The 23380-nt window shown below is 37.5% G+C and overlaps 1 protein-coding gene across 7 annotated transcripts in view; it reads right to left on the bottom strand.

The window, feature by feature from the left end:
* MSR1 (macrophage scavenger receptor 1) overlaps positions 1-19497 on the bottom strand; it is an 82498-nt gene extending 63001 nt beyond the window's left edge. For 4 of the 7 annotated variants that reach the window (XM_044225516.1, XM_044225522.1, XM_044225521.1 and 1 more), the window contains exons 1-3: positions 19348-19497; positions 6707-6813; positions 4305-4418 (exon numbers count right to left, since the gene is read on the bottom strand). In XM_044225516.1, the coding sequence (XP_044081451.1) occupies positions 4305-4418; positions 6707-6809 (217 nt within the window). In that variant the 5' untranslated portion in view covers positions 6810-6813; positions 19348-19497. Of the gene's footprint in view, positions 1-4304; positions 4419-6706; positions 6814-10248; positions 10370-12025; positions 12069-19347 lie in introns of those variants that run through there. The other 3 variants (XM_044225517.1, XM_044225519.1, XM_044225518.1) reach the window with 3 other exon arrangements.
* Between the last annotated feature and the right edge of the window lie 3883 nt (positions 19498-23380).

The raw sequence follows: 23380 nt of genomic DNA, 5'->3' as shown, positions 1-23380 counted from the left end.
TACTAGCTAGGGTACTCTGGGAAAGTTCGCTTCTTAAATTCTTCAAAGATGGAAAAGTAGTAACTGTTTCCAACAGTGGTTTTGAGGATTCATGAGGTAAGGCATACAAATCCCATAGCACACACCTGACCCTTAGGACAATTATGTTCAAACTAAAGTGCTTTATCCATGAAAGATATCTTAGATAGGTTACAGTCTTCACCATCTTTACTTAAAGAAGCTGGTTGATGATGACTGCTATTACAGCTATTATTATATTAGGAACAAGTACAAAATGATATATGCAATTAAATCCTAATTTTAAAAAGCCAAATTATATCATGTTTTCCTAGTGAGATTCTTTAAAATTAATTTATTGGAGTAAAATGTTTGACAACATTTTTATATAATCCAGCGTGTGTAGTGTTTTACACTTCTTAATTTATTATGGAAGTAGACAAAAACAAGTTTTAGTTGGATCTCATCACATTTATTAAGTGTGGGGAGAAAGTTCTGGACTTATAGCCTCATTCAGGCACTTAATTCTATGATTTATTTATTAAGCACCTACCACGTATAGAGCACTGCTTGAGGAATTCTGGGGATGTAAAACTGGGAATGGATTTTGACTCTAATAGGAACCCAAACTAACAATTTTTACAAAACTATTTCAAAGATGTCCCTTAAAAATGTTCCTTTCATGATGATTATTGCCTTTTCTAAGTAGCAGTTAAAAAATCCAGGTTCTAAAGTGGAACTGCCTGGTTTAGCAACTCTTGTTCTTTCCTTTTTAATCTGTGATCTCAGGCAAATTATTCTGTCAGTGCTTCTATTTACTATATCATAGATACTAACAGTCAGTGTTCAAATAATTAAATGAGCGAATATATGTAAAGTGTTTATACTGTTTACTGGCATATGATAAGCATTTGATAGCTTTTAGCTTTTTTGTTACTAATATTTTAGATTCAAATTCTGTGACTTATGTGTCTGTATGCACAATATTTGAAAATACTGATGGGAAACTAATACTGTTTAATAAAAAAAAAATCTAGGGGGAGGTTGGGCATTGAGATGACCACCGTAGTTTCTGCACATTATTTTACTAAGCATAGTGATCTAATAATTGCTCAAACCATGTAATTTTTCTTTCCTTGGAAATGATTTCTATGTCACATGGATAAAGCAAATCTTTTTCATAGTATGGAAAGGGAAGACTTGAAATGACAAAATATCACATTGACCAAAGGTTTCTATCTGACATGGACTTCAGCATAAAGTTGACAAAAAGACTATATTTTTGCTTACAGATTTACAAACACAACACTGCTTGTTTTCCCAAATCCTATATAAAAACTAATCCTAACTTTTCAAAAAAACTGGTTAACACTGTATCATAAATCTAGATAAAGAATGAAAGACTTCAGACCTTCAAATGTTCATTTCTTTCATTAAGATGGCATTTTGTGACTTTTCTATTTCACATCTGAAGGAGACAAACTTTTATGGCTTGCGCAAACCCCCAGGGAGAGAGTGGTATTTGATTTCACAGATCTACATTTACTCCTTCATGTTGCTAATATCTTCTCCTGCTAAAAATTTGTATTATTTTGAGCTAAAGAATCTTCAGTATTTCAGCAACAATTACATATGCATTAATCTTAGATTGTATTTTATTGCCAGAGACGTTCTGTTGTAGTACGATAGGGATCTAGGAGTCTCATTAAGAAATGATGGCATATAAAGCAGCCTTCATCATTAAGAAGGATCTTCCATCGTATAAGACACTTGAACTTTAAATAGAGTCTTTGTGCACAAAATTTTATTTCATCTATCAATTCATATTTGCCAAAACAGAGTAATTTCTATCTTTTAGAGATACAGTTTGTCTTTATTTATAATTTTTATATCAAATAGAGATATGTATTGCATTTATTTTGTTTTGGTTTTGGAAAATATTCTGATCCGTAACTTCATTAAAGTTGAAAACGGATTGTCAATAGTTTATTCAAGTGTGGCAGAAACAGTGAGATCTATTCCAAGTTGTGGTGAATTTGAGTGCTAATGTGAACGTATAAGATTTGAACATTTTTAGCTTCTTGTCAGTCTTAGTAGGTGGCTGCTATAGTTTTAGGGAACCAAATTCTTTCTTTCTCTTTCTTTCATTCTCTCATTCTTTCATTCTTTTTTCTAACAAAACTACTTTGGATCAGTCATTTCAAACCAACAATGAATGTGGAAACTTGGTAGTATTTTCTAATAGCCCCCAAATTTTGAACTTGCTTCAAACCCTAAACTCTTTCCAGACTTCACTGGCCCATTCTGCCTATGACTATTTTTTTTTCCTCTCTTTTTTTCCAATTTATTTATTTTCAGAAAAACAGTATTCATTATTTTTTCACCACTCCCAGTGCTCCATGCAAGCTGTGCCCTCTATAATACCCACCACCTGGTACCCCAACCTCCCACCCCCCCGCCACTTCAAACCCCTCAGATTGTTTTTCAGAGTCCATAGTCTCTCATGGTTCATCTCCCCTTCCAATTTACCCAAAAGCACATACCCTCCCCAATGTCCATAACCCTACCCCCCCTTCTCCCAACCCCCCTCCCCCCAGCAACCCACAGTTTGTTTCGTGAGATTAAGAGTCACTTATGGTTTGTCTCCCTCCCTTCTGCCCATGACTATTAGATAGACGTTCGAACTCCCTGGCATTCACTCTGTAGGCCACGGTTTCTATAAAAGCGATGGAACGTACCTAGATTCTTACTAGCTTATACCTAATGATCCCAAGCAATGAAGTGTCTTTCAACTGAGCATTTCAAATCAACATAAGCATATACATAAGCAGCATATAGATGATCTCAATTCATCAGGAAGTCAGCTGTGTAACAATAGGTCCTTTTCCACAGATGGTTGTGGTTGGTTTGCTTGGTTGGTCAGTTTCATTTGTTGTGGTTGGTTTTTGTTTTTATTTATTTTTTAACTTATTTTTAATTTAATTTATTTATTTCTAAATTTTTATTTTTAATGGCCAAAACAGGAATTAATTTTTACCTGTGGAAACATTTTTTTGGCTAAAATTACGGAAATTGTTTTGCTGTGTGTGTGTGTGGGTTTAATTGGCCAATCCCATTTTTTTCTAAAAATTCAATTACATCGGGAGAGAGCAGACCATAGACTTTAAGGAATCAAGACTCATGGTGGCAACTGCAGCTCTACCACTGAGCAGTCTTAGTATCTTTTCGTGGATAATGAGAATGCGTATATGCCTGCTCGAGGGTAATTGTAAAGGAATCTTAAGATAATCTGTGGAATATTTATAAGGCCAGTGTCTGGACACAGCAAATACCCAAAAGGGACACTACTGTCAGAGATGTTGTGGTTTTATTATCATTTCTTAGCAAATTCTGGCTCTGTCTTCGAATATTCCTTTAGGTTGCCTTATCACAGAGGAGGTTTGGCCTCGTGTTTAGGGTTAGGCTGACTCGTATGCACATAAAAATGTATCCTACTCCCTGCCTGGGAGAGCCTACGTCCAGACATTTTGCCCGTCAGAAACAGGAGAGCCACAAGGCACATAAATTCAAACCCCAATCAAATCCATCAAAAAGACAAAATATTATTTACAGATCTGACTGCAAGCCACCCACCGCTGTGGAAACCCTCAAATTCATCCCTACCTCAGGTTAGACTTGCCAAAGATGTAGTGCCTTTAAAGTGTTCTAGTTTTTTTAGATTGAGGGGATGCCATCAGGCTATTTTTAGAAACGTTAAATACTAGCCTAAGATATTCTTGAAATAAAGGTCATTATTGTGCAAGATCTCCTCTCCGTGAGGACTTGCAGGAATCTTTCTCCTCTCAGGCCAGGAGCAGAAGAGCTTCTTCTTTTTTTTTTTTCCAAACAACTGGCTTGTTTTCTTGTTGCTGTCTTGCTTTGTTTTAGGCATTGTGCGTGTAAGTGGTCCTGCTCATATCTTCACATTGGCGGCTGGAATACTTATCATAAAATTCATCATCCACCACAAGAAGTACATAGGACTCCAGGGGATAACATATTTTTTGGAACTGTCTAATCCATTCCATCGCACCTCTACACAGCTGTATTTGTATCTCAATCTTCTATTCTCTATTCTATTTTTTTTAACCTATTAACTCTAAAGAACCTATTTTTTTTTTTAATTTATGAGTTTGAGTAACACTTTACGATAAGGATGTTTTCCTAGTGAACCTCCCCTGTACAAAAGACCGAATGCTTCTTTTTGTTTCTACAACAACGAATTCACAGGATGAGTTGCTGAGTTTCAAAACTCTAGAATATTGTACCTGCCATTATTCCGACGATGGGTGCGAGCACTACAAACACAAGAAGATAAAGGGCAATCAGTGCAGCTTTGAGGGACTTCAGTTTCTCTTGAAGGGTAGGGCCATTTTTAGGATCTGAAAAAATGAAAGCCCAACCTGCTGTTAGAAAACTTACTTTTCTTACTTAATTAACATTTTGGTAATATCCAATTCTATCATTATGACCAAGCCTATTGGAATAAAAGGGGAACAAAAAATTTGTCCCCGTTTATTCAGTAGGAAGCAAAAGGAACAATCACAAGAAAAGCCAATACAGGGATGATTATGAACATCTGATTTACTTTCCATTAACTAAACATCCACGACAAAGTTATTGTCTTCTACAACTTGTACTTGTCTCATTTGAGGGCATTTGTTAGTTGACAAATTTTAGTTGACAAATTTTAGAATTTAGTATTCATTAGTTGACAAATTTTAATTTTTCTGATACTTTTTAATATTGATACCAATATATTCAAACATAAATTTTATTCTGTTTCATGTGGGAATATATTCTGAGTAAAAACCACATTCCTCAAGTAACTCTATAATGATGATTTTTTTTTTCAGAGTCTAAATCAGATAAAAGAGACATCTGTTTTCAATGATAATTATGCAAATCTTCTTTTCTAATTTCATCTCAATAATTCTGTATTTGGATACCTCTTATGATTTGAATGCATTAAAAAATGAGAGAAAACTATTCACATTTTTACTAAGCTTCAGAATGGATCAATGAAACCCATCCTCTGGGTATTTCAGAAAATATTAATATTTTCATATTATCCACTTACTTGGAATAGTGATTCACATAATGGGATACTAACTGTGGAAAAGTTAACTCAATGTGGAGGGGAATCTTCGTAGAGGAAGAAGACATTTTCTCTGATTAGGTGAATAAAACATCCATTAAAAATGACTTTCCTATGGCCATTGCTTTCATTGCATAATAAAAAGGATTTTGTTTTCAGGTTTTAAGTTCCCACATTAAAAATAAAAGTCTAGATATTATTCACTAATGTTCTATGAGGCATTGAAAGGGAAAGGAGAGAAAATTCAGTAAAGATAAGACCAAAAAAAAAAGAGAAAGAACTAAAAAAATAAAAAGAACCACCCACAAAGCAAGCAAGATGGGCTACCCTTTGCCAGGCTGAATGTGCCTGAGACTCATGGGTGATCTCCCTTATCTTTAATTTGTAATCAAATCCTCTGCATTCTGCCTTTTAAGAAGCTCTTCAAAGTTCCTGCTGCTTTTTCTCTGTCCCCAGTGCTTCTGGGCTCCCTCCTCAATCTCTCAACATCTCTGCCTCACACAGATTTTACTAGGCTCTTGATCCCTTTTGTCTCATCATGCCACATTCTCCCACCCATGGATTGCGTAGTGCATAAAACCTATCATTCCTTGGGGTTATGGACTGTATTTCAGCTTTGTCTGTGTAGGAATGCGTCCTTCTTGTCCCTCACGTATGCTGCTTCCTCCAACTGAAATTTCTATGGGTCCTTCTTCACCCACCCTACTCTTTCGGTGGAATCTATTCAGCCTTTAAAGCTTGGCAGAATTGAACTCTGTCTTGTAGCCTTAATAGAACCTGTCTACACATAACCGAATACTGATTCTTTTGAGCTCTTGTGATCGTGCAAACCTCTGTTTCAGCACTGCTGAAAAGATAGTGTTGATGTCTTAACACCAACTGCCTGTGAATGTGACCTTACTTGGAAACAGGGGGTCTCTGCAGGTATAATCAAGTGAAAATGAGATCATACTGGATTCATGTGGGCCCTTGTCCCACGATGGCGTCCTTACAAGAATAGAGTAGAGCACACAGAAGCACAGGAAGAAGACCCTATGAAGACGGAAGCAGAGACAGGAGTGATGCAGTTACAAGCCAAGGAAAAATACGAATTGGCAGGAGCAACTAGAGCTGGGGAGAGGCCAGCAAGAGCCTTGAAAGGGAGCACAGGCTTGCTGACACTTTGACTTCAGATTTCTGGCCTTCAGAGCTGTGAGGGAACAAGTGTTGTTGGAAGCCACCCAATTTCTGGTGATATGTGACAGCAGCTCTAGGAGACTAATTCAAGTACATACCACCCATGATTTTCAAATATTAATTAATGGTGTCAGGGGTATAGTTATTTCCAGGACCTCGTCTAGTGGCTGAGAGGTCAGAGGAATCACTCAACACTGTGGACCAATTTAACCTATAACAAAGCTTCCTCCGTCCAACCTAAGCTGATTTTCTATTCTGTCTCAAAAGAGAAGAAGACCTACTCGTCCACTAAGTCTTAACATTCATACACAGGTAAGGTAAGTCCCACGACTGTAATTTTACATTGTGTCACTGACCATAAGGACACGCTCCACAGGCACCCCCTCTCATACTTACACAGAGGGAGCAGGGCTGTCATGGAGTGGGCATCAAACTTCACAGATTCTGAGCGGTTATCAGTGTCATCCTGCTGATCCACAGAGCTATTCCACAGTTCCATACTTCTGTCAGACACGTGGAAAAACACTTTAGTTACACACGAAGGGTCTAAGGCCTTTGGCATAATGTCTCAAGTGGCAATTTAAAATTAAAATTCAATTTTAGGGATGCCTGGGTGGCTCAGTCAGTTGAGCATCTGCCATTGGCTCAGATCATGATCCCAGAGTCCTGGGATAGAGTCCCTCATGGGGCACCCTGCTCAGCGGGAACTCGGCTTCTCCCTACGCCCCTCCCCCCTCTCACTGTCTCTCGCTGTCTCTCTCTCTCTCAAAGAAATAAATAACATCTTAAAAAACAAAACAAATTCAGTTTTAGCAAGGGAACAAGTACAATTAATTAAATTTACCTATCTGCCATATCTAGCAATATATCGTATCTACCCATAAGTTTTAATTTTCACACTGAAAGACCTGCATGAAATCTACTCATGTATCTTTCTATGGACAACTGCACATCTGTATTTACAGATCTGTATTTACATCTGTGTGTTTTTTGAGAGTGAGAGATAACATTTCTTCCTTATCTAAAAACAAAAACAAAAACAAACAAACAAACAAAAAACACAACCTTTTCCCAAGTGCCAGAAAACAACTGTTGAGCTGAAATGAAAAAGAATTTCCCTGAGAACAAATAGTTGGGCAAAATTTGGAGCAAATATTTCCTGTGATCTTTCATCAAAGGTTTTGGATAAAACAAACAGTTATGCAAAATTTGAAGCAAATATTTCCTGTGATCTTTTATCAGAGCTTCATGAGCCAGTTTTTCTTTTGCCAAGGCATCTGTTTATCGTGTGAGAAAGATAAAGTCTAGCCACTGGATTAAAACCACTGCAAAACTTCATTTCCCTGTTCCCTTCTTCTTTGTGTTGTTTACTTTCAGGACTTCCCTCATACAATGGTAGCATCACAGAGAAGTCTTTGTAGCTTTTTAAGCACAGTTTTATTCTATGACATCATCTATGCCTGTATCTCTTTAAGATGCATCAGAATCCTTTGAGAGGCCTGACTGATGGGGCTCACCCCAGAATTTCTGATATTTAAGGTTGGGGGCGTCAAGAATGCAATTCTAACAAGTTTTCTCTCTCTCTCTCTATTTTTTTTTTAAGATTATTTATTTATTTATATGAGAGAGAGAGCAGAATGAGCCAGAGCACAAAAATGGGGAAGGGCGGAGAAAGGGGAGAAGCAGACTCCTCACTGGGCACGGAGTCGGGCTTGGGGCTCCATCTCAGGTCCCTGGGATCATGACCTGTGCCAAAGGCAGAGGCTTAACTGACTGAGCCACCCAGGTGCACCTTCCCCCATTAAATTTTCTTAATGATGCAGACTGCCACCAGTCAAAATACCACATTTTATTTTTCAATGGAAAAAATTGTATGATTTTTTCTTGGAAACAGTTCAGTTCACTTGATTGATAAATTTAGCATAAAGTCAACATCTTCTGATCATTTCTTATTTTCTCTAATGCTGAGTTAGGGATTTAGTACAGCTGAGGTTTTAACTGAGTGCACAGGCAGCTCTGGGACACCAGACTCACATCCTGTCCAGGAAATGGAGGCCAATCGTTCAAATGCAAACATTCATCCTGCTTTGGAGAGAGGTATTGACGAGTAAGGATGTGACTAAACTCTCAATATATATATATATGTTTTTAAATATTACAAAGGCGATTCTTTATTTTGCGGTTTGCAATGACAATCTTTGTATATACATCATTCTGTGGACTGGCTGAAATTTCTATAAACCCACTGAGCCACCCAGGCACCCCAGGCCAAAGACTATCTTTAAATGATTTGGCTACTGTGGAGAAAGGAGACATAAGGGAAGGGACTTAGATCCTCTTTTCTTACGCAGAGACAAAGTGAAAGAAAGAAACATCTGGGAAAATTGATCATTATAGGAAACCAAATTGGATAATTCAGATGCAGACTCTCCTGCTATTTCCCCCTTTTAAATTTATTCTATTATTTGATTTGGATGATAGCTTTACTTGCCAAGCAAAACAAACAAATAATTTTAAAAACTGAAGTGACAAGAAAGCTTAGCTGAATTCATTTTAAAACTATAGTTCAAAGCAATTGGGACTATGAAGCAAAGCTGTTTATCTTTTAACTCAGTTTATAAAGAATGGGCTCACACCTATGTTGGGGGAAGGGGACAGAGGGGAGAACCTTAAGAGACTCTTAATGATAGAGAACAGACTAAGGGTTGATGGAGGGAGTTGGGTTGGGGATGGGCTAAGTGGGTGATGGGGATTAAGGAGGGCACTGGTGTTGAGCACTGGGTGTTGTATGTAAGTGATGGACCCCTGAATTCTACTCCAGAATCTAATATTGCACTGTATGTTAACTAACTAGAATTTAAATAAAAATGTTTAAAAATGGGCTCATAAAGTATACATTTATATACACCTGCTATTAACCAGCAGTCTTTTCCTTTTAGGCTGCTCACTGGCCCTTTCTCCTTGGGCAGGACCATGGCTTTTGTGTGATAGTGTAACTCCAGTCTCACTTAAATGCAAAGGAAAGATCTCATATGTTACTCAGTCTTCTAGATGGGAATATTTTCGTAAAAAAGATGAAACCTTTTGAATATGATAAATTTCTCTAGACCTTGAGTGACATTAAGAGGATGGCCCATGTCTGTTTTCATTTGACATTCAATTAGCAGACCCTAAAGCAACCTATAATATTCTTTATTACAGGTTATAATATAGAATATACTTAATACATATTTACTGAATGAAGGGACTAGATATTTTTTGGTAAGATATTAGTCATATATAAGTTTTGTTTTTGTTTTTTAAACAAGATGGATGTTTGGACATCCATGTGACCAAAATGATGTGTTTTTTTCTGATAAAGAACTTCCCGGCAAATGAGTGGTGTCCGTGATTCAGATCTATCCATCCTTCCTTCCTCCTTCCTTCCTTCTCCCCTCCCTTTCTCTCCCTCCTCCCTTCCCCCCCCTCCTCCTTCTTTCTATTCTATATTCTTACTTTTCTGGTAGATTCCTTGAGCTGAACCAAATCTTAGGGCTGGGTGACTATGTCATGCTGTTGAGACACTGCCACTCACTCTAGCTTTTTCCTCACTAGCCTCCATTTTCACTTTGCCAGGTCCATTCAGCAGCTAGCGATGGCCACCTCCCATTGTAGTTCTCAGAGGAGCATCAGTAGCATTGTGGTTCGGACAACTCTTTTTTGTGAAGGACTATCTTTATTGTGGTTGCCACCCTCTAAGTGTCAATAATGTTTCCTCGTCCTTCTGTTACTTATGTTACAGTTCCCTGACAAATATATAAATAAATAAATAAAACCCGAAAACTTTATCCCCACACGTTTCCAAATACCTATTTCTCCTTGAGAACCACTCTTCAACATAAATCCCGGATATGGATGGACAGTTGGGAGCTTTATCTCTCTCTCTCTGTCATACTTGCCTTGAGCAATCTGATTGTTAGCACGCTTTTCATAGTTGTTTTCATGAAAAAAAGATCTTCATGAATTTCAGCAACAATACAGGTTCCTCAAGTTGTCTTTGAAGATCTCTCGAATCACTGCCTGTGTGTTTATGTATACATATTTGACAACTGTTAGAGTCTATAGGGATGCTCCTTAGAGAAAACTTACATTTCGTTATTTTAAGGAGGAAAGAAAGTGGCAAATTCAGAATGATAATCTACGGATCTAATCTTGGCCTCAAGAAAGCAGGATGAATGTTATGTTTATCCATATTCTTGTTTAGAAGCTTCACATGTTCTTTCAACTAAATTTGTAATTTTTTTCTTTAAATTCAATTAACTAATGTGCTGGTTTCAGAGGCAGAGGTCAGTTCAGAGGTCAGAGGTAGAGAGCTATCAGTCGTTCCACGCTCGTTCCATCACTTTCCATCACGTGTCCTCCCTAATGTCCATCAGCCAGTTACCCCATCCCCTCATCCGTCTCCTCTCCAGCAACCCTCAGTTTGTTTCCTATAAGCCACAGAGTTAAAGGAGTTTTCTTGGGAGAAAGAAAGAATTCTACTTTTTTTTTTTTTTAAGTTGGCTCTAGAATGCTAGATGCCTTACCATGAAAACAAATAAAAAACTGATGGTATTAGGATATTTCCAATCAATGACTTTAAGATAGAAATACCTATCCCTTCCTGCAGACCCTTCCAACAAATTCTTATTATGTGTCATTATATCAAGTACAGAGCAAGTCACCAGGAGGCCAAGATCAAGGTGCATAGAATATTCACAACCCCCAATGATCTTATGCATTAATAGGGAGGAATAAAATCCTTATAATCATCTGACAGTGGACACCTGGGTGGCTCAGTCGGTGAAACATCTGCCTTCAGCCCAGGTCATGATCCCAGGGTCCTGGGATCAAGTCCTACATCAGGCTCCTTGCTCAGTGGGGACTCTGCCTCTCCCTCTGCCTGCTGCTCCCCCTGCTTGTGCTCTCTCTCTCTCTGACAAATATATAAATAAAATCTTTAAAAAAAAAATCACCTGACAGTGATCTCACTACTATTGTATGTATGTATGTATGTGTGTACACACACAAACACAAACACACACACAAATACACACATACACACACAGCACAGACATAGTCCAAAAGTGAGTGATTAATTCTTTGAGCGAGCAGGTGGTCAAGGCTGGAACACAGAACAGATAATACCTTTATCAAAGTTTTGAAGAGTGAGCAGGAATTAGGATGAGAAGACTACCCAAGGGATGGAAAACTCTATTAAAGGGCAGGAGGACATGGACAGCATGGGGACTAGAGTGGATCAGTATCACAGAAGCAGCAACTTGGGGCAGAAGGCCCAGCAGACGAGGTCAGACAAGCATGCAGCTGGGGGCATTCTATTCATCAATCTCTTCTTTTCTTTTTCTGATTGCATGAACTTACCTGGCTTTCACAACCTACCCAAAATACATTGAGGAAATAACCTATACAAATTACGTAAAAAAATTATCCTTTGCTTTGGCAGTAGTGACCTGGTCTATATTACTAGTGATAAAATATACACTGTTCATTAAATATTTTATTTATTTCCCTTTCAACCTGAACTAGAGACGAGGCTCAGTTTTGTTTTTGTTTTAGGCCTCTAAGCATTGATCTGTCTTCTATGGCCTTATGCAGATGATAAACATGGTGCAAGTTATTGGATTTCAAACTACAGTTTCTTTGGGTAGATTTATTAAAAATGAAAAAGAGGGGTACCTGGATGGCTCAGTGGGTTAAGCCTCTGCCTTCGGTTCAGGTCGTGGTCTCAGGGTCCTGGGATCCAGCCCCGCATCGGGCTGTCGGCTCAGCAGGGAGCCTGCTTCCTCCTCTCTCCCTGCCTGCCTCTCTGCCTACTTGTGATCTCTCTCTCTCTCTGTCAAATAAATAAATAAAATCGTTAAAACAACAACAACAACAAAAAACTTTGGAAAAAAAAAAACCCTCTAATAGATGTCTACAAATGGACTAGCCCAACTGACCATATCTGCACTATATAAAACCCAAGAGGTACAGAGGGCTGGAAGGGAGATGAACACTAAAATCTGTTGAGTGGAATGATGAGTGAAAAACATTCCAATCTGGCTACTCTGGTACATCAGGGGAAGTCTTGTTTGTTTTCCGGGCAGTGATTATAGAGGCTGATGAAGCATCAACTGTAAGAAACACTGATATATGCTTTTCCATAAAAATGTGTTTTTTTTGTTGTTGTTGTTTTTGGGGTTTTTTTTTTTTTTGGTGGCTCAGTCTTTTATTTATTTTTTTAATTTATTTTTTATTTATTTTCAGCATAACAGTATTCATTATTTTTGCACCACAGCCAGTGCTCCATGCAATCCGTGCCCGCTATAATACCCACCATCTGGTACCCCGACCTCCCACCCTCCTGCCACTTCAAACCCCTCAGATTGTTTTTCAGAGTCCATAGTCTCTCATGATTCACCTCCCCTTCCAATTTTCCCTCAACTCCCTTCTCCTCTCTAACTCCCCATGTCTTCCATGCTATTTGTTATGCTCCACAAATAAGTGAAACCATATGATAACTGACTCTCTCCTAGACTTATTTCACTCAGCATAATCTCTTCCAGTCCCGTCCATGTTGCTACAAAAGTTGAGTATTCATCCTTTCTGATGGAGGCATAATACTCCATAGTGTATATGGACCACATCTTCCTTATCCATTTGTCCATTGAAGGGCATCTTGGTTCTCTCCACAGTTTGGCGACCGTGGCCATTGCTGCTATAAACATTGGGGTACAGATGGCCCTTCTTTTCACGACATCTGTATCTTTGGGGTAAATACCCAGGAGTGCAATTGCAGGGTCATAGGGAAGTTCTATTTTTAATTTCTTTCTTTTTTTTTAAATTAAATTAATTTATTTATTTTCAGAAAAACAGTATTCATTATTTTTGCACTACACCCAGTGCTCCATGCAATCCGTGCCCTCTCTAATACCCACCACCTGGTACCCCAACCTCCCACACCCCCCCGCCACTTCAAACCCCTCAGATTGTTTTTCAGAGTCCACAGTCTCTCATGATTCACCTCCCCCTCCAATTTACCCCAACTCCCTTCTCCTCTCTAAAACCCCTTGTCCTCCATGATATTTTTTAAAAATGTTTTTAAAAAGCTGTTCAGGTTAATCACAGATGGTGCGTCCTAAGACTGCTGCTATTTTCTGTTATTATTTTCTTTTGTTCTTAGATGCCGTCCTCTTTCCAAGACTCTCATCTACTTCTATGGCTCAGGGTGTTAACTTCGTACTGACCAAGCCAGTGTTTCCAGCTCAGATCTCAAGTTGCACAATCAGACTTTTTAAATAATATCACTAGTTATAATGGCGTATTTTCCACACTGACCTAACTTTTCTTTTTCTAGAATTTGTGATGTTGGTGTATCATCCATTCATATTAACTGATTGTTATTATAATTATTTATTAGTACCTTCTATCTGTTGTGTATTTGGGCATACAGGATGCGGTCAGACAAACATAAGGCCATATATTGGTAAGACAGAGAGGCAATGCATCAGCAGCCAAACCTGAAGTCAGAGCTTTATTCTAGATTACTCTCACCCCACAAGGACCCATAGCTGACTGCAAAACAGCTCCTGACTTCCCGGAAGCCTTTCCTCCCTCTCTACACCTCGATTTTTGGATTTCAGCTCATTTTTTATCTACCCCGCATCTTGGTCAGTAGCATAAGGTTGGCAGTTAAGGGGAGAACCCATGGGCATTGGGAAAGAGGAAGAAATAAAAGAACTGATGAATCAGCTCAAAAATATAGCACTTTAACAAAGACTAGGACATGGGGCGCCTGGGTGGCTCAGTGAGTTAAGCCGCTGCCTTCGGCTCAGGTCATGATCTCAGGGTCCTGGAATCGAGTCCCGCATCGGGCTCTCTGCTCAGCAGGGAGCCTGCTTCTCTCTCTCTCTCTGCCTGCCTCTCCATCTACTTGTGATTTCTCTCTGTCAAATAAATACATAAAATCTTAAAAAAAAAAAAAACAAAAAAAAACCCCAAAAAACAAAGAGTAGGACAAAAAAATCAGAATAGAAAGTATTTAAAAAAAAAAAAAAAGAAATACGAGGACATAAACTTGATGGGCAAGTAGAGGAAGAAGAACTAGTACTAAAGGCAAGAAAGAACCTTTGAGATCATGATAGAAAAACAAGTCAGGGTCATAGAAAGGAAACAAGAAGTTCAATATGTACAAAAACATACATAACCTGCCACATGGAATTTGAGCTGTTTTGTTGTACGGTAGAGACAGAAGATGACTCAGAAGGCCCAGAAGTAGTAAAAGGATAAAGATGAAAGGCATTGAATGTATACCAGAAATGTGGTCCTGTTCATGATTTTCTGCTGAGATGGGACTGGAGATTGCACTAAGATAGTTCCTTCAGGGGAGTTTTACTTTCCCCTGCTAATTCCTCCTCTCCCAAACCATCCCATCTTTATCTCCTGCCCAGACCTCTCCTGCCTGTATATGCAACTCCTAATAACTTCACTACTTGGATGTCTAGTTTGGCCCCAACCTAGGGGTCTTCCTTTCCCCCACACCTTCTCTCATTCTTCTGTCATCATCTTGTTGGTTTGTTTTCAAATCCTCTGGAGAAACTGACTGCTTCTCATCACCTCTGCTATAACCATCTTTGCTTGAGCCGCATGATCTTGCTCACCTGGACTATTTTAATAGTTCTCTTACTGGTCATGTCACTCCTCTGGTCAAAACTCATGAACACATTCCCATCTCACTCAGGTCCCGCCTAAACCTCACCGTTTCAGACCTTTCTCGAGTAGCAGATTTAAAATGATAACCTATCTCTTTCACTTCCTCTTCTCATTCCTTGTTGGATTTATTCCCTCCATATTTATCACCAAGTAACATGAAATACTCTTTCCTTATTTATCTTGTCTGTTATCTGTCCCTTTTCACCCCAGTTAGATCCAGGATTCTGGAGCTTTTCTCTCTTTGGTTCAATAAGCAGAAAGTTCCTGGCACTTACCAGGTGTTTATCATATACACAAATGCATCATAAAAATTACATAAATAGGGGTGCCTGGGTGGCTCAGTGGGTTAAGCATCTACCTTCAGCTCAGGTCATGATCTCAGGGTCCTGGGATCGAGCCCCGCATCGGGCTCTCTGCTCAGCGGGAAGCCTGCTTCCTCCTACCCCTCTGCCTGCCTCTCTGCCTACTTGTGATCTCTCTCTCTCTGTCAAATAAATAAAATCTTAAAAAAAAGAAATCACATAAATAAATGAAAAGCAATTATGACTATTTTTCATATTGAAGTTTATGCCTCAAGAAAAGTATATATTTCTCTCATGTGAAATTTTCAAAAGTCCTTTGTTATACATCATGAAATAAAACGTTTTTCTCAAAAAAATGTTTTTCTTTGAATTGTGCATAACTAAATTGAAACAAAAAATTTCACCCCAAGTATTCTCACTTTACCTCAAAGTCCTTTATTAGACTTACCAGATTACTTCAGTTCTTTACAATGATTATTATTATTGTAATTTTTAGTCACGTTAGAGAACACACACATGCGAAGTTTTGTCAGCACCCAGTGAACAATTCAAACAATTCAAATGTGTCTGTAAATGTCATTTCCAAAGAGAAAAAGTAACCTCACATTTAGTTACAATTCCTACGAAGTGTCAATGCACGGGAAAAGGGTTGTGAAATCTTTTGAGTTGTATAATCTATTAAAAGCATGTTCTCATGAGAAGTGAAACACATTTCTGCAATATCAGCCTTTTACGAAGTGGGTGAAAAGTTTACAGAAGCTACAACAGGAAAACCATAATGAAAGCGTTGCAGTGTTAACCTGTTTGGAAATATACCCTTCAGTGTTTCCTGTTTTGATTATAAAAATATTGTAACAATATGAAAGATAAGTTGGGTCAGATGGGGGAAGATATTTGCAAATCATATTATCCAATAAGGCATTGATATTCAAAGTATATAAAGAACTCACACAACTCAACACCAAAAAACCCCCCAAAACACACAACACAACAAAACAACAACAAAAACCCCGCCCGCACAAACAAAAACCAGCTGGATTTAAAAAAGCAGGGGGCAGGGGAGCTGAATAAACATTTTCCCACAGAAGTCATTCAGATCAGCAACACCCACATGAAAACAATCTCAACATCACTAATTATTAGGAAAATGCAAATTAAAACCACAGTGAGATATCACTTCATACTTTGGGATGACTAGTTATTAAAAAGGTAAGAAAAGAAAGAACAAGTGTTGGCAAGGATGTGGAGTAAAAGGAACACTTCGTGGGAGTGTAAAGTGTTGCAAGCCCTGTGGAAAGCAGTATGGAGGTTCCTCAAAAAATTAAGAAAAGAAATATGATATATGCCAGCATTTCCACTTCCGGGTATTTATCTGAAGAAAATAAAAACACTAATTTGGAAAAATATACGCACCACTTTGCTCACTGTAATGTTATGTACAATAGCAGAGATATGGAAGCAACCTAAGTGTCTATCAATAGGTAAATGGATAAAGATGTACTTCATAAGATCTCTATATATTACTCAGCCATAAAAAATGAAATATTACCATTGGTGGCAGTACGTGATGGACCTAAAGGATATTATGCTAAGTGAAATACGTCAGACAGAGAAAGACAAATATCGTTAAGTTCACAAAACAAATAAACAAGCAGAACAAAAGACAAACAGACTCATCACTACAGAGAACAAGCCAGTGGTTGCCAGAGGCAAAGGGAATTGGGGGGTGGGCAAACTGGGCAAAGGGGATTCAGAGGTATAAACTTCCAGTGTCAAATAAGTAAGTCACTAGAGATGTGACGTTCAGCACAGTGAACACAGTCAATACTGAAATAATTTGTATGGTGACAGATGGTAACTAGACTTATCATGCTGATGATTTTGTAATGTATATAAATGTGGAATCATCATATTTTACACCTGAAACCAATGTAATGTTGTATGTCAGCTGTACCTATACTCCAATAAAAAAAAAAATTCTTTCGTCCCATCACTTTATATAAGAAAAAAATACCCTCATTTTTCAGATGAAATTTGAATCTTGTACATACATATCCACATTACACGGTTGATACCATGGGGATACAATTCCAGCTGGTCTTATGTATTTCCCTTAAAAGCTTATCAATATTTGCATACTTCAAATTATTTTTTTTTCAACTATAAACTGATGGGCCAAATAGTAATGCATCAAATGTATCTATCCTGTTTACGTAGTCTTGGCCATTTTAAGCCGAATTTACCATTATTCAGTAATAATATTTATTTTAGAATCATTTAGATTTTGATAGGAACTAAATGATATCTCAAAGTGGCTTTTATCTTATTTAGTATTAGTGTGGAAGAGATAGTTCATGCAATTATTATTTCTTATTATATATTTATTTGTCTTCTTATGTTTTTGTTTATTCATATCAATTGCTTGTCAAGCCCCAGTGGAATTTCCTTAATATAGATACGAATAAAGTCTTTACATATAATATATATTTAAGGTACATTCTTTCTTCTAAGACTGTTCCAAATCAGATTTACCAACAAACCCTTAATTTCACCTTTAAGATTTGGGGTAAATAAGAACTCTGTTACCTTTCTTATTATTTAAAAACAAAAACTCTGATTTTGTACAAACAGTCAAAAATATATATGAATGGGAATAGAATTAATGTATTTGTAAAACCAACAGCTTTATACCTAAGGAATATATCCATAAAAGGGATTAAGGTGAGAATGGAAATATCCTGATGCCACTGATGCTCATCCTTGGTAGTGAATTCATCCTTGAACTGGAAGTCTAGGTCTGAATCCTCGCTGTGCCATTTCCTAGCTCTGTGACCTTTATCAAATACTTTAATTGATTTGATTGCAACTTCCTTTATATATGTAAAATAAGATTATAATATCGGTTTAAGAATTATTATGAAACCTTAAAATAATTTTCATACATTGACTGGTACACAGGTACCATCAGTAAATAATGATTTTTAAGTACCTTTTTTTTTTTTTAAATATATGGACTTTTCTTCTTTTTACCCTCACAGACTCTCCATGAGGTATATAGCAGTATTTTCTCCATTTTACAAGCTTAGGAAACTAAGACCCAGAATGTTTAAGTAACTAGTTAATGTTCTACAACTAGGAAGTAGGGAGGATGGATTTAAATATAGGTACTGTACTTGCAGAATATTAGCTCCTAAATACTGCACAATACACAATCTCAGTTCTGTGACTTTTCTATCACTATTCTTACATGGCCAATGAGAATGCTAACCCCCATTTTATGCTGTGTAAATCTCATCCATTCCTCAAAATGAACCTAGATTTAAATATCTTCATGAAGACTTTCTCAAATCCTTCCCCCCAAGTAATGTTGGCCTCTCCTACATTCCCACAGTGGTTATCTATAGCACCCTTACAAATACTTAAGGTGTTCAGATTATAGTACGCTTATTTGCCTTAGTTCATGAACTTCTTGAAGACAGACTATGTTCTACTTTTTTGATCCTTTCTCTATGTCTAGTTCAGCAAAGTGCCTATAGTAAATATCTAACCAGTATTTGTTATATAAGCAAATACAGGTAATAATAGGTATTGTATGATAAGTAAGAAAATGAGACTAATTAAAAGAGCCTCAATCATATCTTGAATAAGGTCAATAATTTTTTTAAAATATGGATGATTATATGTCAAAAATTTCTTGCTAGTTTAACCTATGAAGTACTTAGCATGCTTCATATATATTTATGCACACACATACATTTTTCACTCACAGAAAACCTAGCAGAAATCTCTATTTTTTTAAATCATTGAAACAACCAGACCAGATTATTGGTGATAGATAAAAAATGCTACCAAAAGTTATTGATTATATATATAAACATATATGTATATATAGATCTTACCATCACACAAACACAAAACACACAGAGACAGAGACACAGAGACAGAGTAGACCCATATAACCAATGGAAGCAATTTTGGAAAAACATTAAAGTAAACTTCTTTTACCGTTTGTCCTAAAGACAGCAGCACTGATTTATCCACTTCCCTCTCTTTACAATTGAGTCCTAAAATCTTTATCACATAGTATTTCAGCATCTGGTTCATGAAGAAAGGAAATGACACATTTGTGCCCTGAAAATTTTTCTTAACAATGCATTTTAATAGTACTCTCATCAGTGCACAAGTTTGCAAAATCTAAATTTGTAAGATAACTCATTCCTCTTCCCATTTAGGATATTACAAAAGAGGAGAAGTAAAATGAAAAAGAAACAAAGGCTTATTGTAACAGGGTCAATGATGTGCAGCAGATTAATTTTTCCCTTTTTATAAAATCCGTATGCCTTCTATAACGTTCTCATTTTCTATTATTGTTTAATCTTTTTATCTTCTATTAATTCTAATTACCTTCTCTTTCATATTCTACACTGAGAGAAGACTCAGTGTATATCCCTCATATCTAGCTTCAAACACAAAACACATGAAGGAAGGAGATGGATCCCTACTAAAATAATCCAATAATGTTCACTTCTCCAGCTCTGTCTATACTGATGTTAACATTACTTAGATGTTAACATTACTTCTGAACACCTAACAATTCATTGATTTCCCCAGGAGTGTAGTGAAGGAAAGAGGTCCCAGGCATGGGGTTCGAGGAAAGAAAGTTCTTTCACTTTCTACCAGCTTGTCAGAATTTACACTTTGCATCTCATTTGATCACATTCAAATTCCAGTAGGACACATACACAAAACATACAACGTTATATTAATGAGCTCATTTTTAGATTTAATTGTTGTGAGGGAGAATGTTGACTGTTTCCTAGAAACTTCTTGGTGCTTCTAACAGGGAAGGATCATCCTTCCTACAAAGGGACCACCAGAACAGTCTTGCCATGATGCCCACAGACACCACAGAACTTGATCTCAGAAGACAACAGGTCTGGTAGAAAGACTGCAGATACAGGAACAATGCACCCAGTGATAATTAACAGTATCATACAGCCACTCTTAAAGGGTAACAGTAATAGTACCAGAAGCATTTAAGCAAGCAGAAGAGCCATTTAGGCAGGCAGCTCCAGACAAGAAGTTAGGATCATAGTCATGGGTGCAGACTGAATCAGCATGAGGGCCATTAGGCTATTCCTTAATCACATTAGTTTAAATTTATCACCAAATTCTTAGAGAAAAGGAACTGGAGACGCACTTCAGAACTCACTCTATTTCCTTTGTAATCCTTTGTAAATACATCGTATTATAGAATATGGTCCTTTTGGCATCCTCAAATATTGTCAGTTTAAGAACCCCTTCATATATTGTTAAATTTATGTGCCCCTGTCAACACTATGTGATTAGAAAAGTCAGACTCTGGGAAAAAGATGCAAAGACACCAACTTTCCAAAATTCTCTCCTAATGAGATTTATTTCTGTCCAAGTGGACTGTATTTCTAGGATGTCTCTGTAATATTGTATGTATATATTTTTACTTCCATAATGTGAACCACTTCTTTCTCTATTTGATTACTTCCACAATCCTCAACCACACGATCTCTGTGTATTTGTATACACACACACACACACACACACACACACACATTACAGATGACCCTTGAACAAAATGGGTTTGAACAATACGGGTCTCCTCACACACGGATTTTTCTCAGTAAATATAGTATAGTACCATAAGTGTATTTTTCTTCCTTATGACTTTAATAATACTTTCTTAGTTCTAGTGTACTTTGTTATAAGAATATAGTGTGTAATACACAAAACATAAAAAACATGTGTTAATCCACTGTTTACATTATTGTTAAGGCTTCCAGTCAATAGTAAGCTATTAGTAGTTAAATGTTAGGGGAGTCAAAACCTAATGTATATCTTAAGGTTTGTTGGGGGGGGTTGGAAAGTCAACACCCCTAACCCTCATGTGTTGTTCAAGAGTCAACTACATATATGTATATGTTACTATTATACTACATAACAATGATATTAGCTGTTACATCTTACTATATGGAGGATGCCTTACATAACTTACATAACTGGGTGGAAAATGTTCAGGTCAAACGGATGATTAACTGAAAGAACACAAGGAATGTCAAGAAGTTGCGGCTTTACATTCATCATTCCACTGGATTTCACAGCAACTTTGTTAGGTCATTTTCCCAATTAAGAAACTGAGCCTTAGAGGCATTAAGTATCTTGGTCAAGATCACAGAAGTATGAGTCATCAGAGCTGGTTCACAAATCTAATAAAGTCTGATTTCCAAACAAGGTGAAAGACATTTTTTTTTTCCTCAGTCTGTAATCAGGGTATGTATTCTCAGGGGTCTTGGAAAGCGAACCACAAACATGGGGACTTATCAGACCATCTACATAGTGACTTTACTATCAGTTACTGCCCTGCGATTCCAGTGGCTTCCTTTAGGTTCCTTGTGAACATATGTGTCTAGCATGAAGGCTATGTAACATTATGCCAATGTGCAAATAAAGTTTTACAGTAAAAAATTGACTTCAGGGGCACCTGGGTAGCTCAGTGTGTTAAAGCCTCTGCCTTTGGCTCATGTCATGATCTCAGGGTCCTGGGATCAAGCCCCGCATGGGGCTCTCTGCTCAGCAGGGAGCCTCCTTCCCCCTCTCTCTCTGCCTGCCTCTCTGCCTACTTGTGATTGCTCTATCTCTCTGGCAAATAAATAAATAAATAAATCAAAAAAAAATTAACTTCGGTTTCATGAGGCTCATTGTGGTAGAGATAGGTGCATGCTGAACTAAATATATATATATATATATATATACACACACACACATTTAAACTCATTAAGAGATACTTTTATGTATCTAAAATTGCAACAGGTCATTAGTGATAAGGTAAGCTATACTTATATTTATGCGATAAATTTGAAAGATAACATTTTTTATACTCTGAACCCAAAGCAGTGATTTAAATACAGTTTTTCATAATGTTGCAATGGACACATCTCTCCATGTGAATATAGTGCACTTAAAGAACCACCAAAATCTGCTTCATTAAAACTGATATTAAAAAATTCCATTCTAGGGCACCTGGGTGGCTCAGTCGGTTAAGCAGCTGCCTTTGGCTCAGTTCATAATCCTAGGGTCCTGGGATTGAACCCTGGCATCGGGCTACTTGCTTAGCGGGGAGCCTGCTTCTCCCTCTCCCTCTGCCTGTTCATGTTCTCTCTTGCTATTTCGCTTGCTCTCTCAAATAAATAAGTAAAATCTTAAAAAAAGAAAAGAAAAAGAAAAACTGCATTCTAGCAGAACTTTGTTTGATGATTATATGTAGGAAAAAAGCAAAGCTGTGATGCTATGAGTAACATTTTATATAACTTTACATAAACAAAAGTTTCCTACTGAAGTATTCACTGAAGTTAAGAGTCTGAAGTGTGGTATCAGAACCAAGCACAACCTTCTTTTTATAAAATCTAATAGAAATGCTTTGGCTTGGGACGCCTGTGTGGCTCAGTCAGTTAAGTGTCTGCCTTCTTCTCAGAGTATGAACTCATGGTCCTGGGACTGAGCATCCCCAGGTCAGGCTTCCTGCTCAGTGGGGAGTTTGCTTCTCCCTCTGCCCCCTCCCCCTTGTGTGCTCTCTCTGTCTCATTCTCTCAAATAAATACAAATAAAATCCTTAAACATTTTTTTTGCTTCAACCACACAATCTTAAAGTGATATTGTTGATTCAAGTTTCAGTATTTTTGTAGGATTTTTAATTTAATTTACAAATGCATCGTATTTCAAAGGTACTTAGAACTAAATTCTATGGAATTTAGATCTAAATTTCTGTTTCTGTTTTAACATAAAATAAGGAGGACACGTATTGCATGGAGCACTGGGTGTGGTGCAGAAACAATGAATACTGTTACGCTGAAAGGATATTAAAAAAAAAAAAAAAAGTTCATGGGGTGCCTGGGTAGCTCAGTGGATTAACGCCTCTGTCTTAGGTTCAGGTCGTGATCCCAGAGTCCTGGGATGGAGCCCTACATCTGCTTGGCAGGGAGGCTGCTTCTTCCTGTCTCTCTGCCTG

Source organism: Neovison vison, chromosome 11 (assembly GCF_020171115.1).
Source record: "Neovison vison isolate M4711 chromosome 11, ASM_NN_V1, whole genome shotgun sequence".
In the NCBI taxonomy this organism is placed as follows: Eukaryota; Metazoa; Chordata; class Mammalia; order Carnivora; family Mustelidae; genus Neogale; species Neogale vison.
The sequence above is the reverse complement of the archived record's forward strand: the minus strand, read 5'-3'. Positions and strand labels throughout refer to the sequence as shown.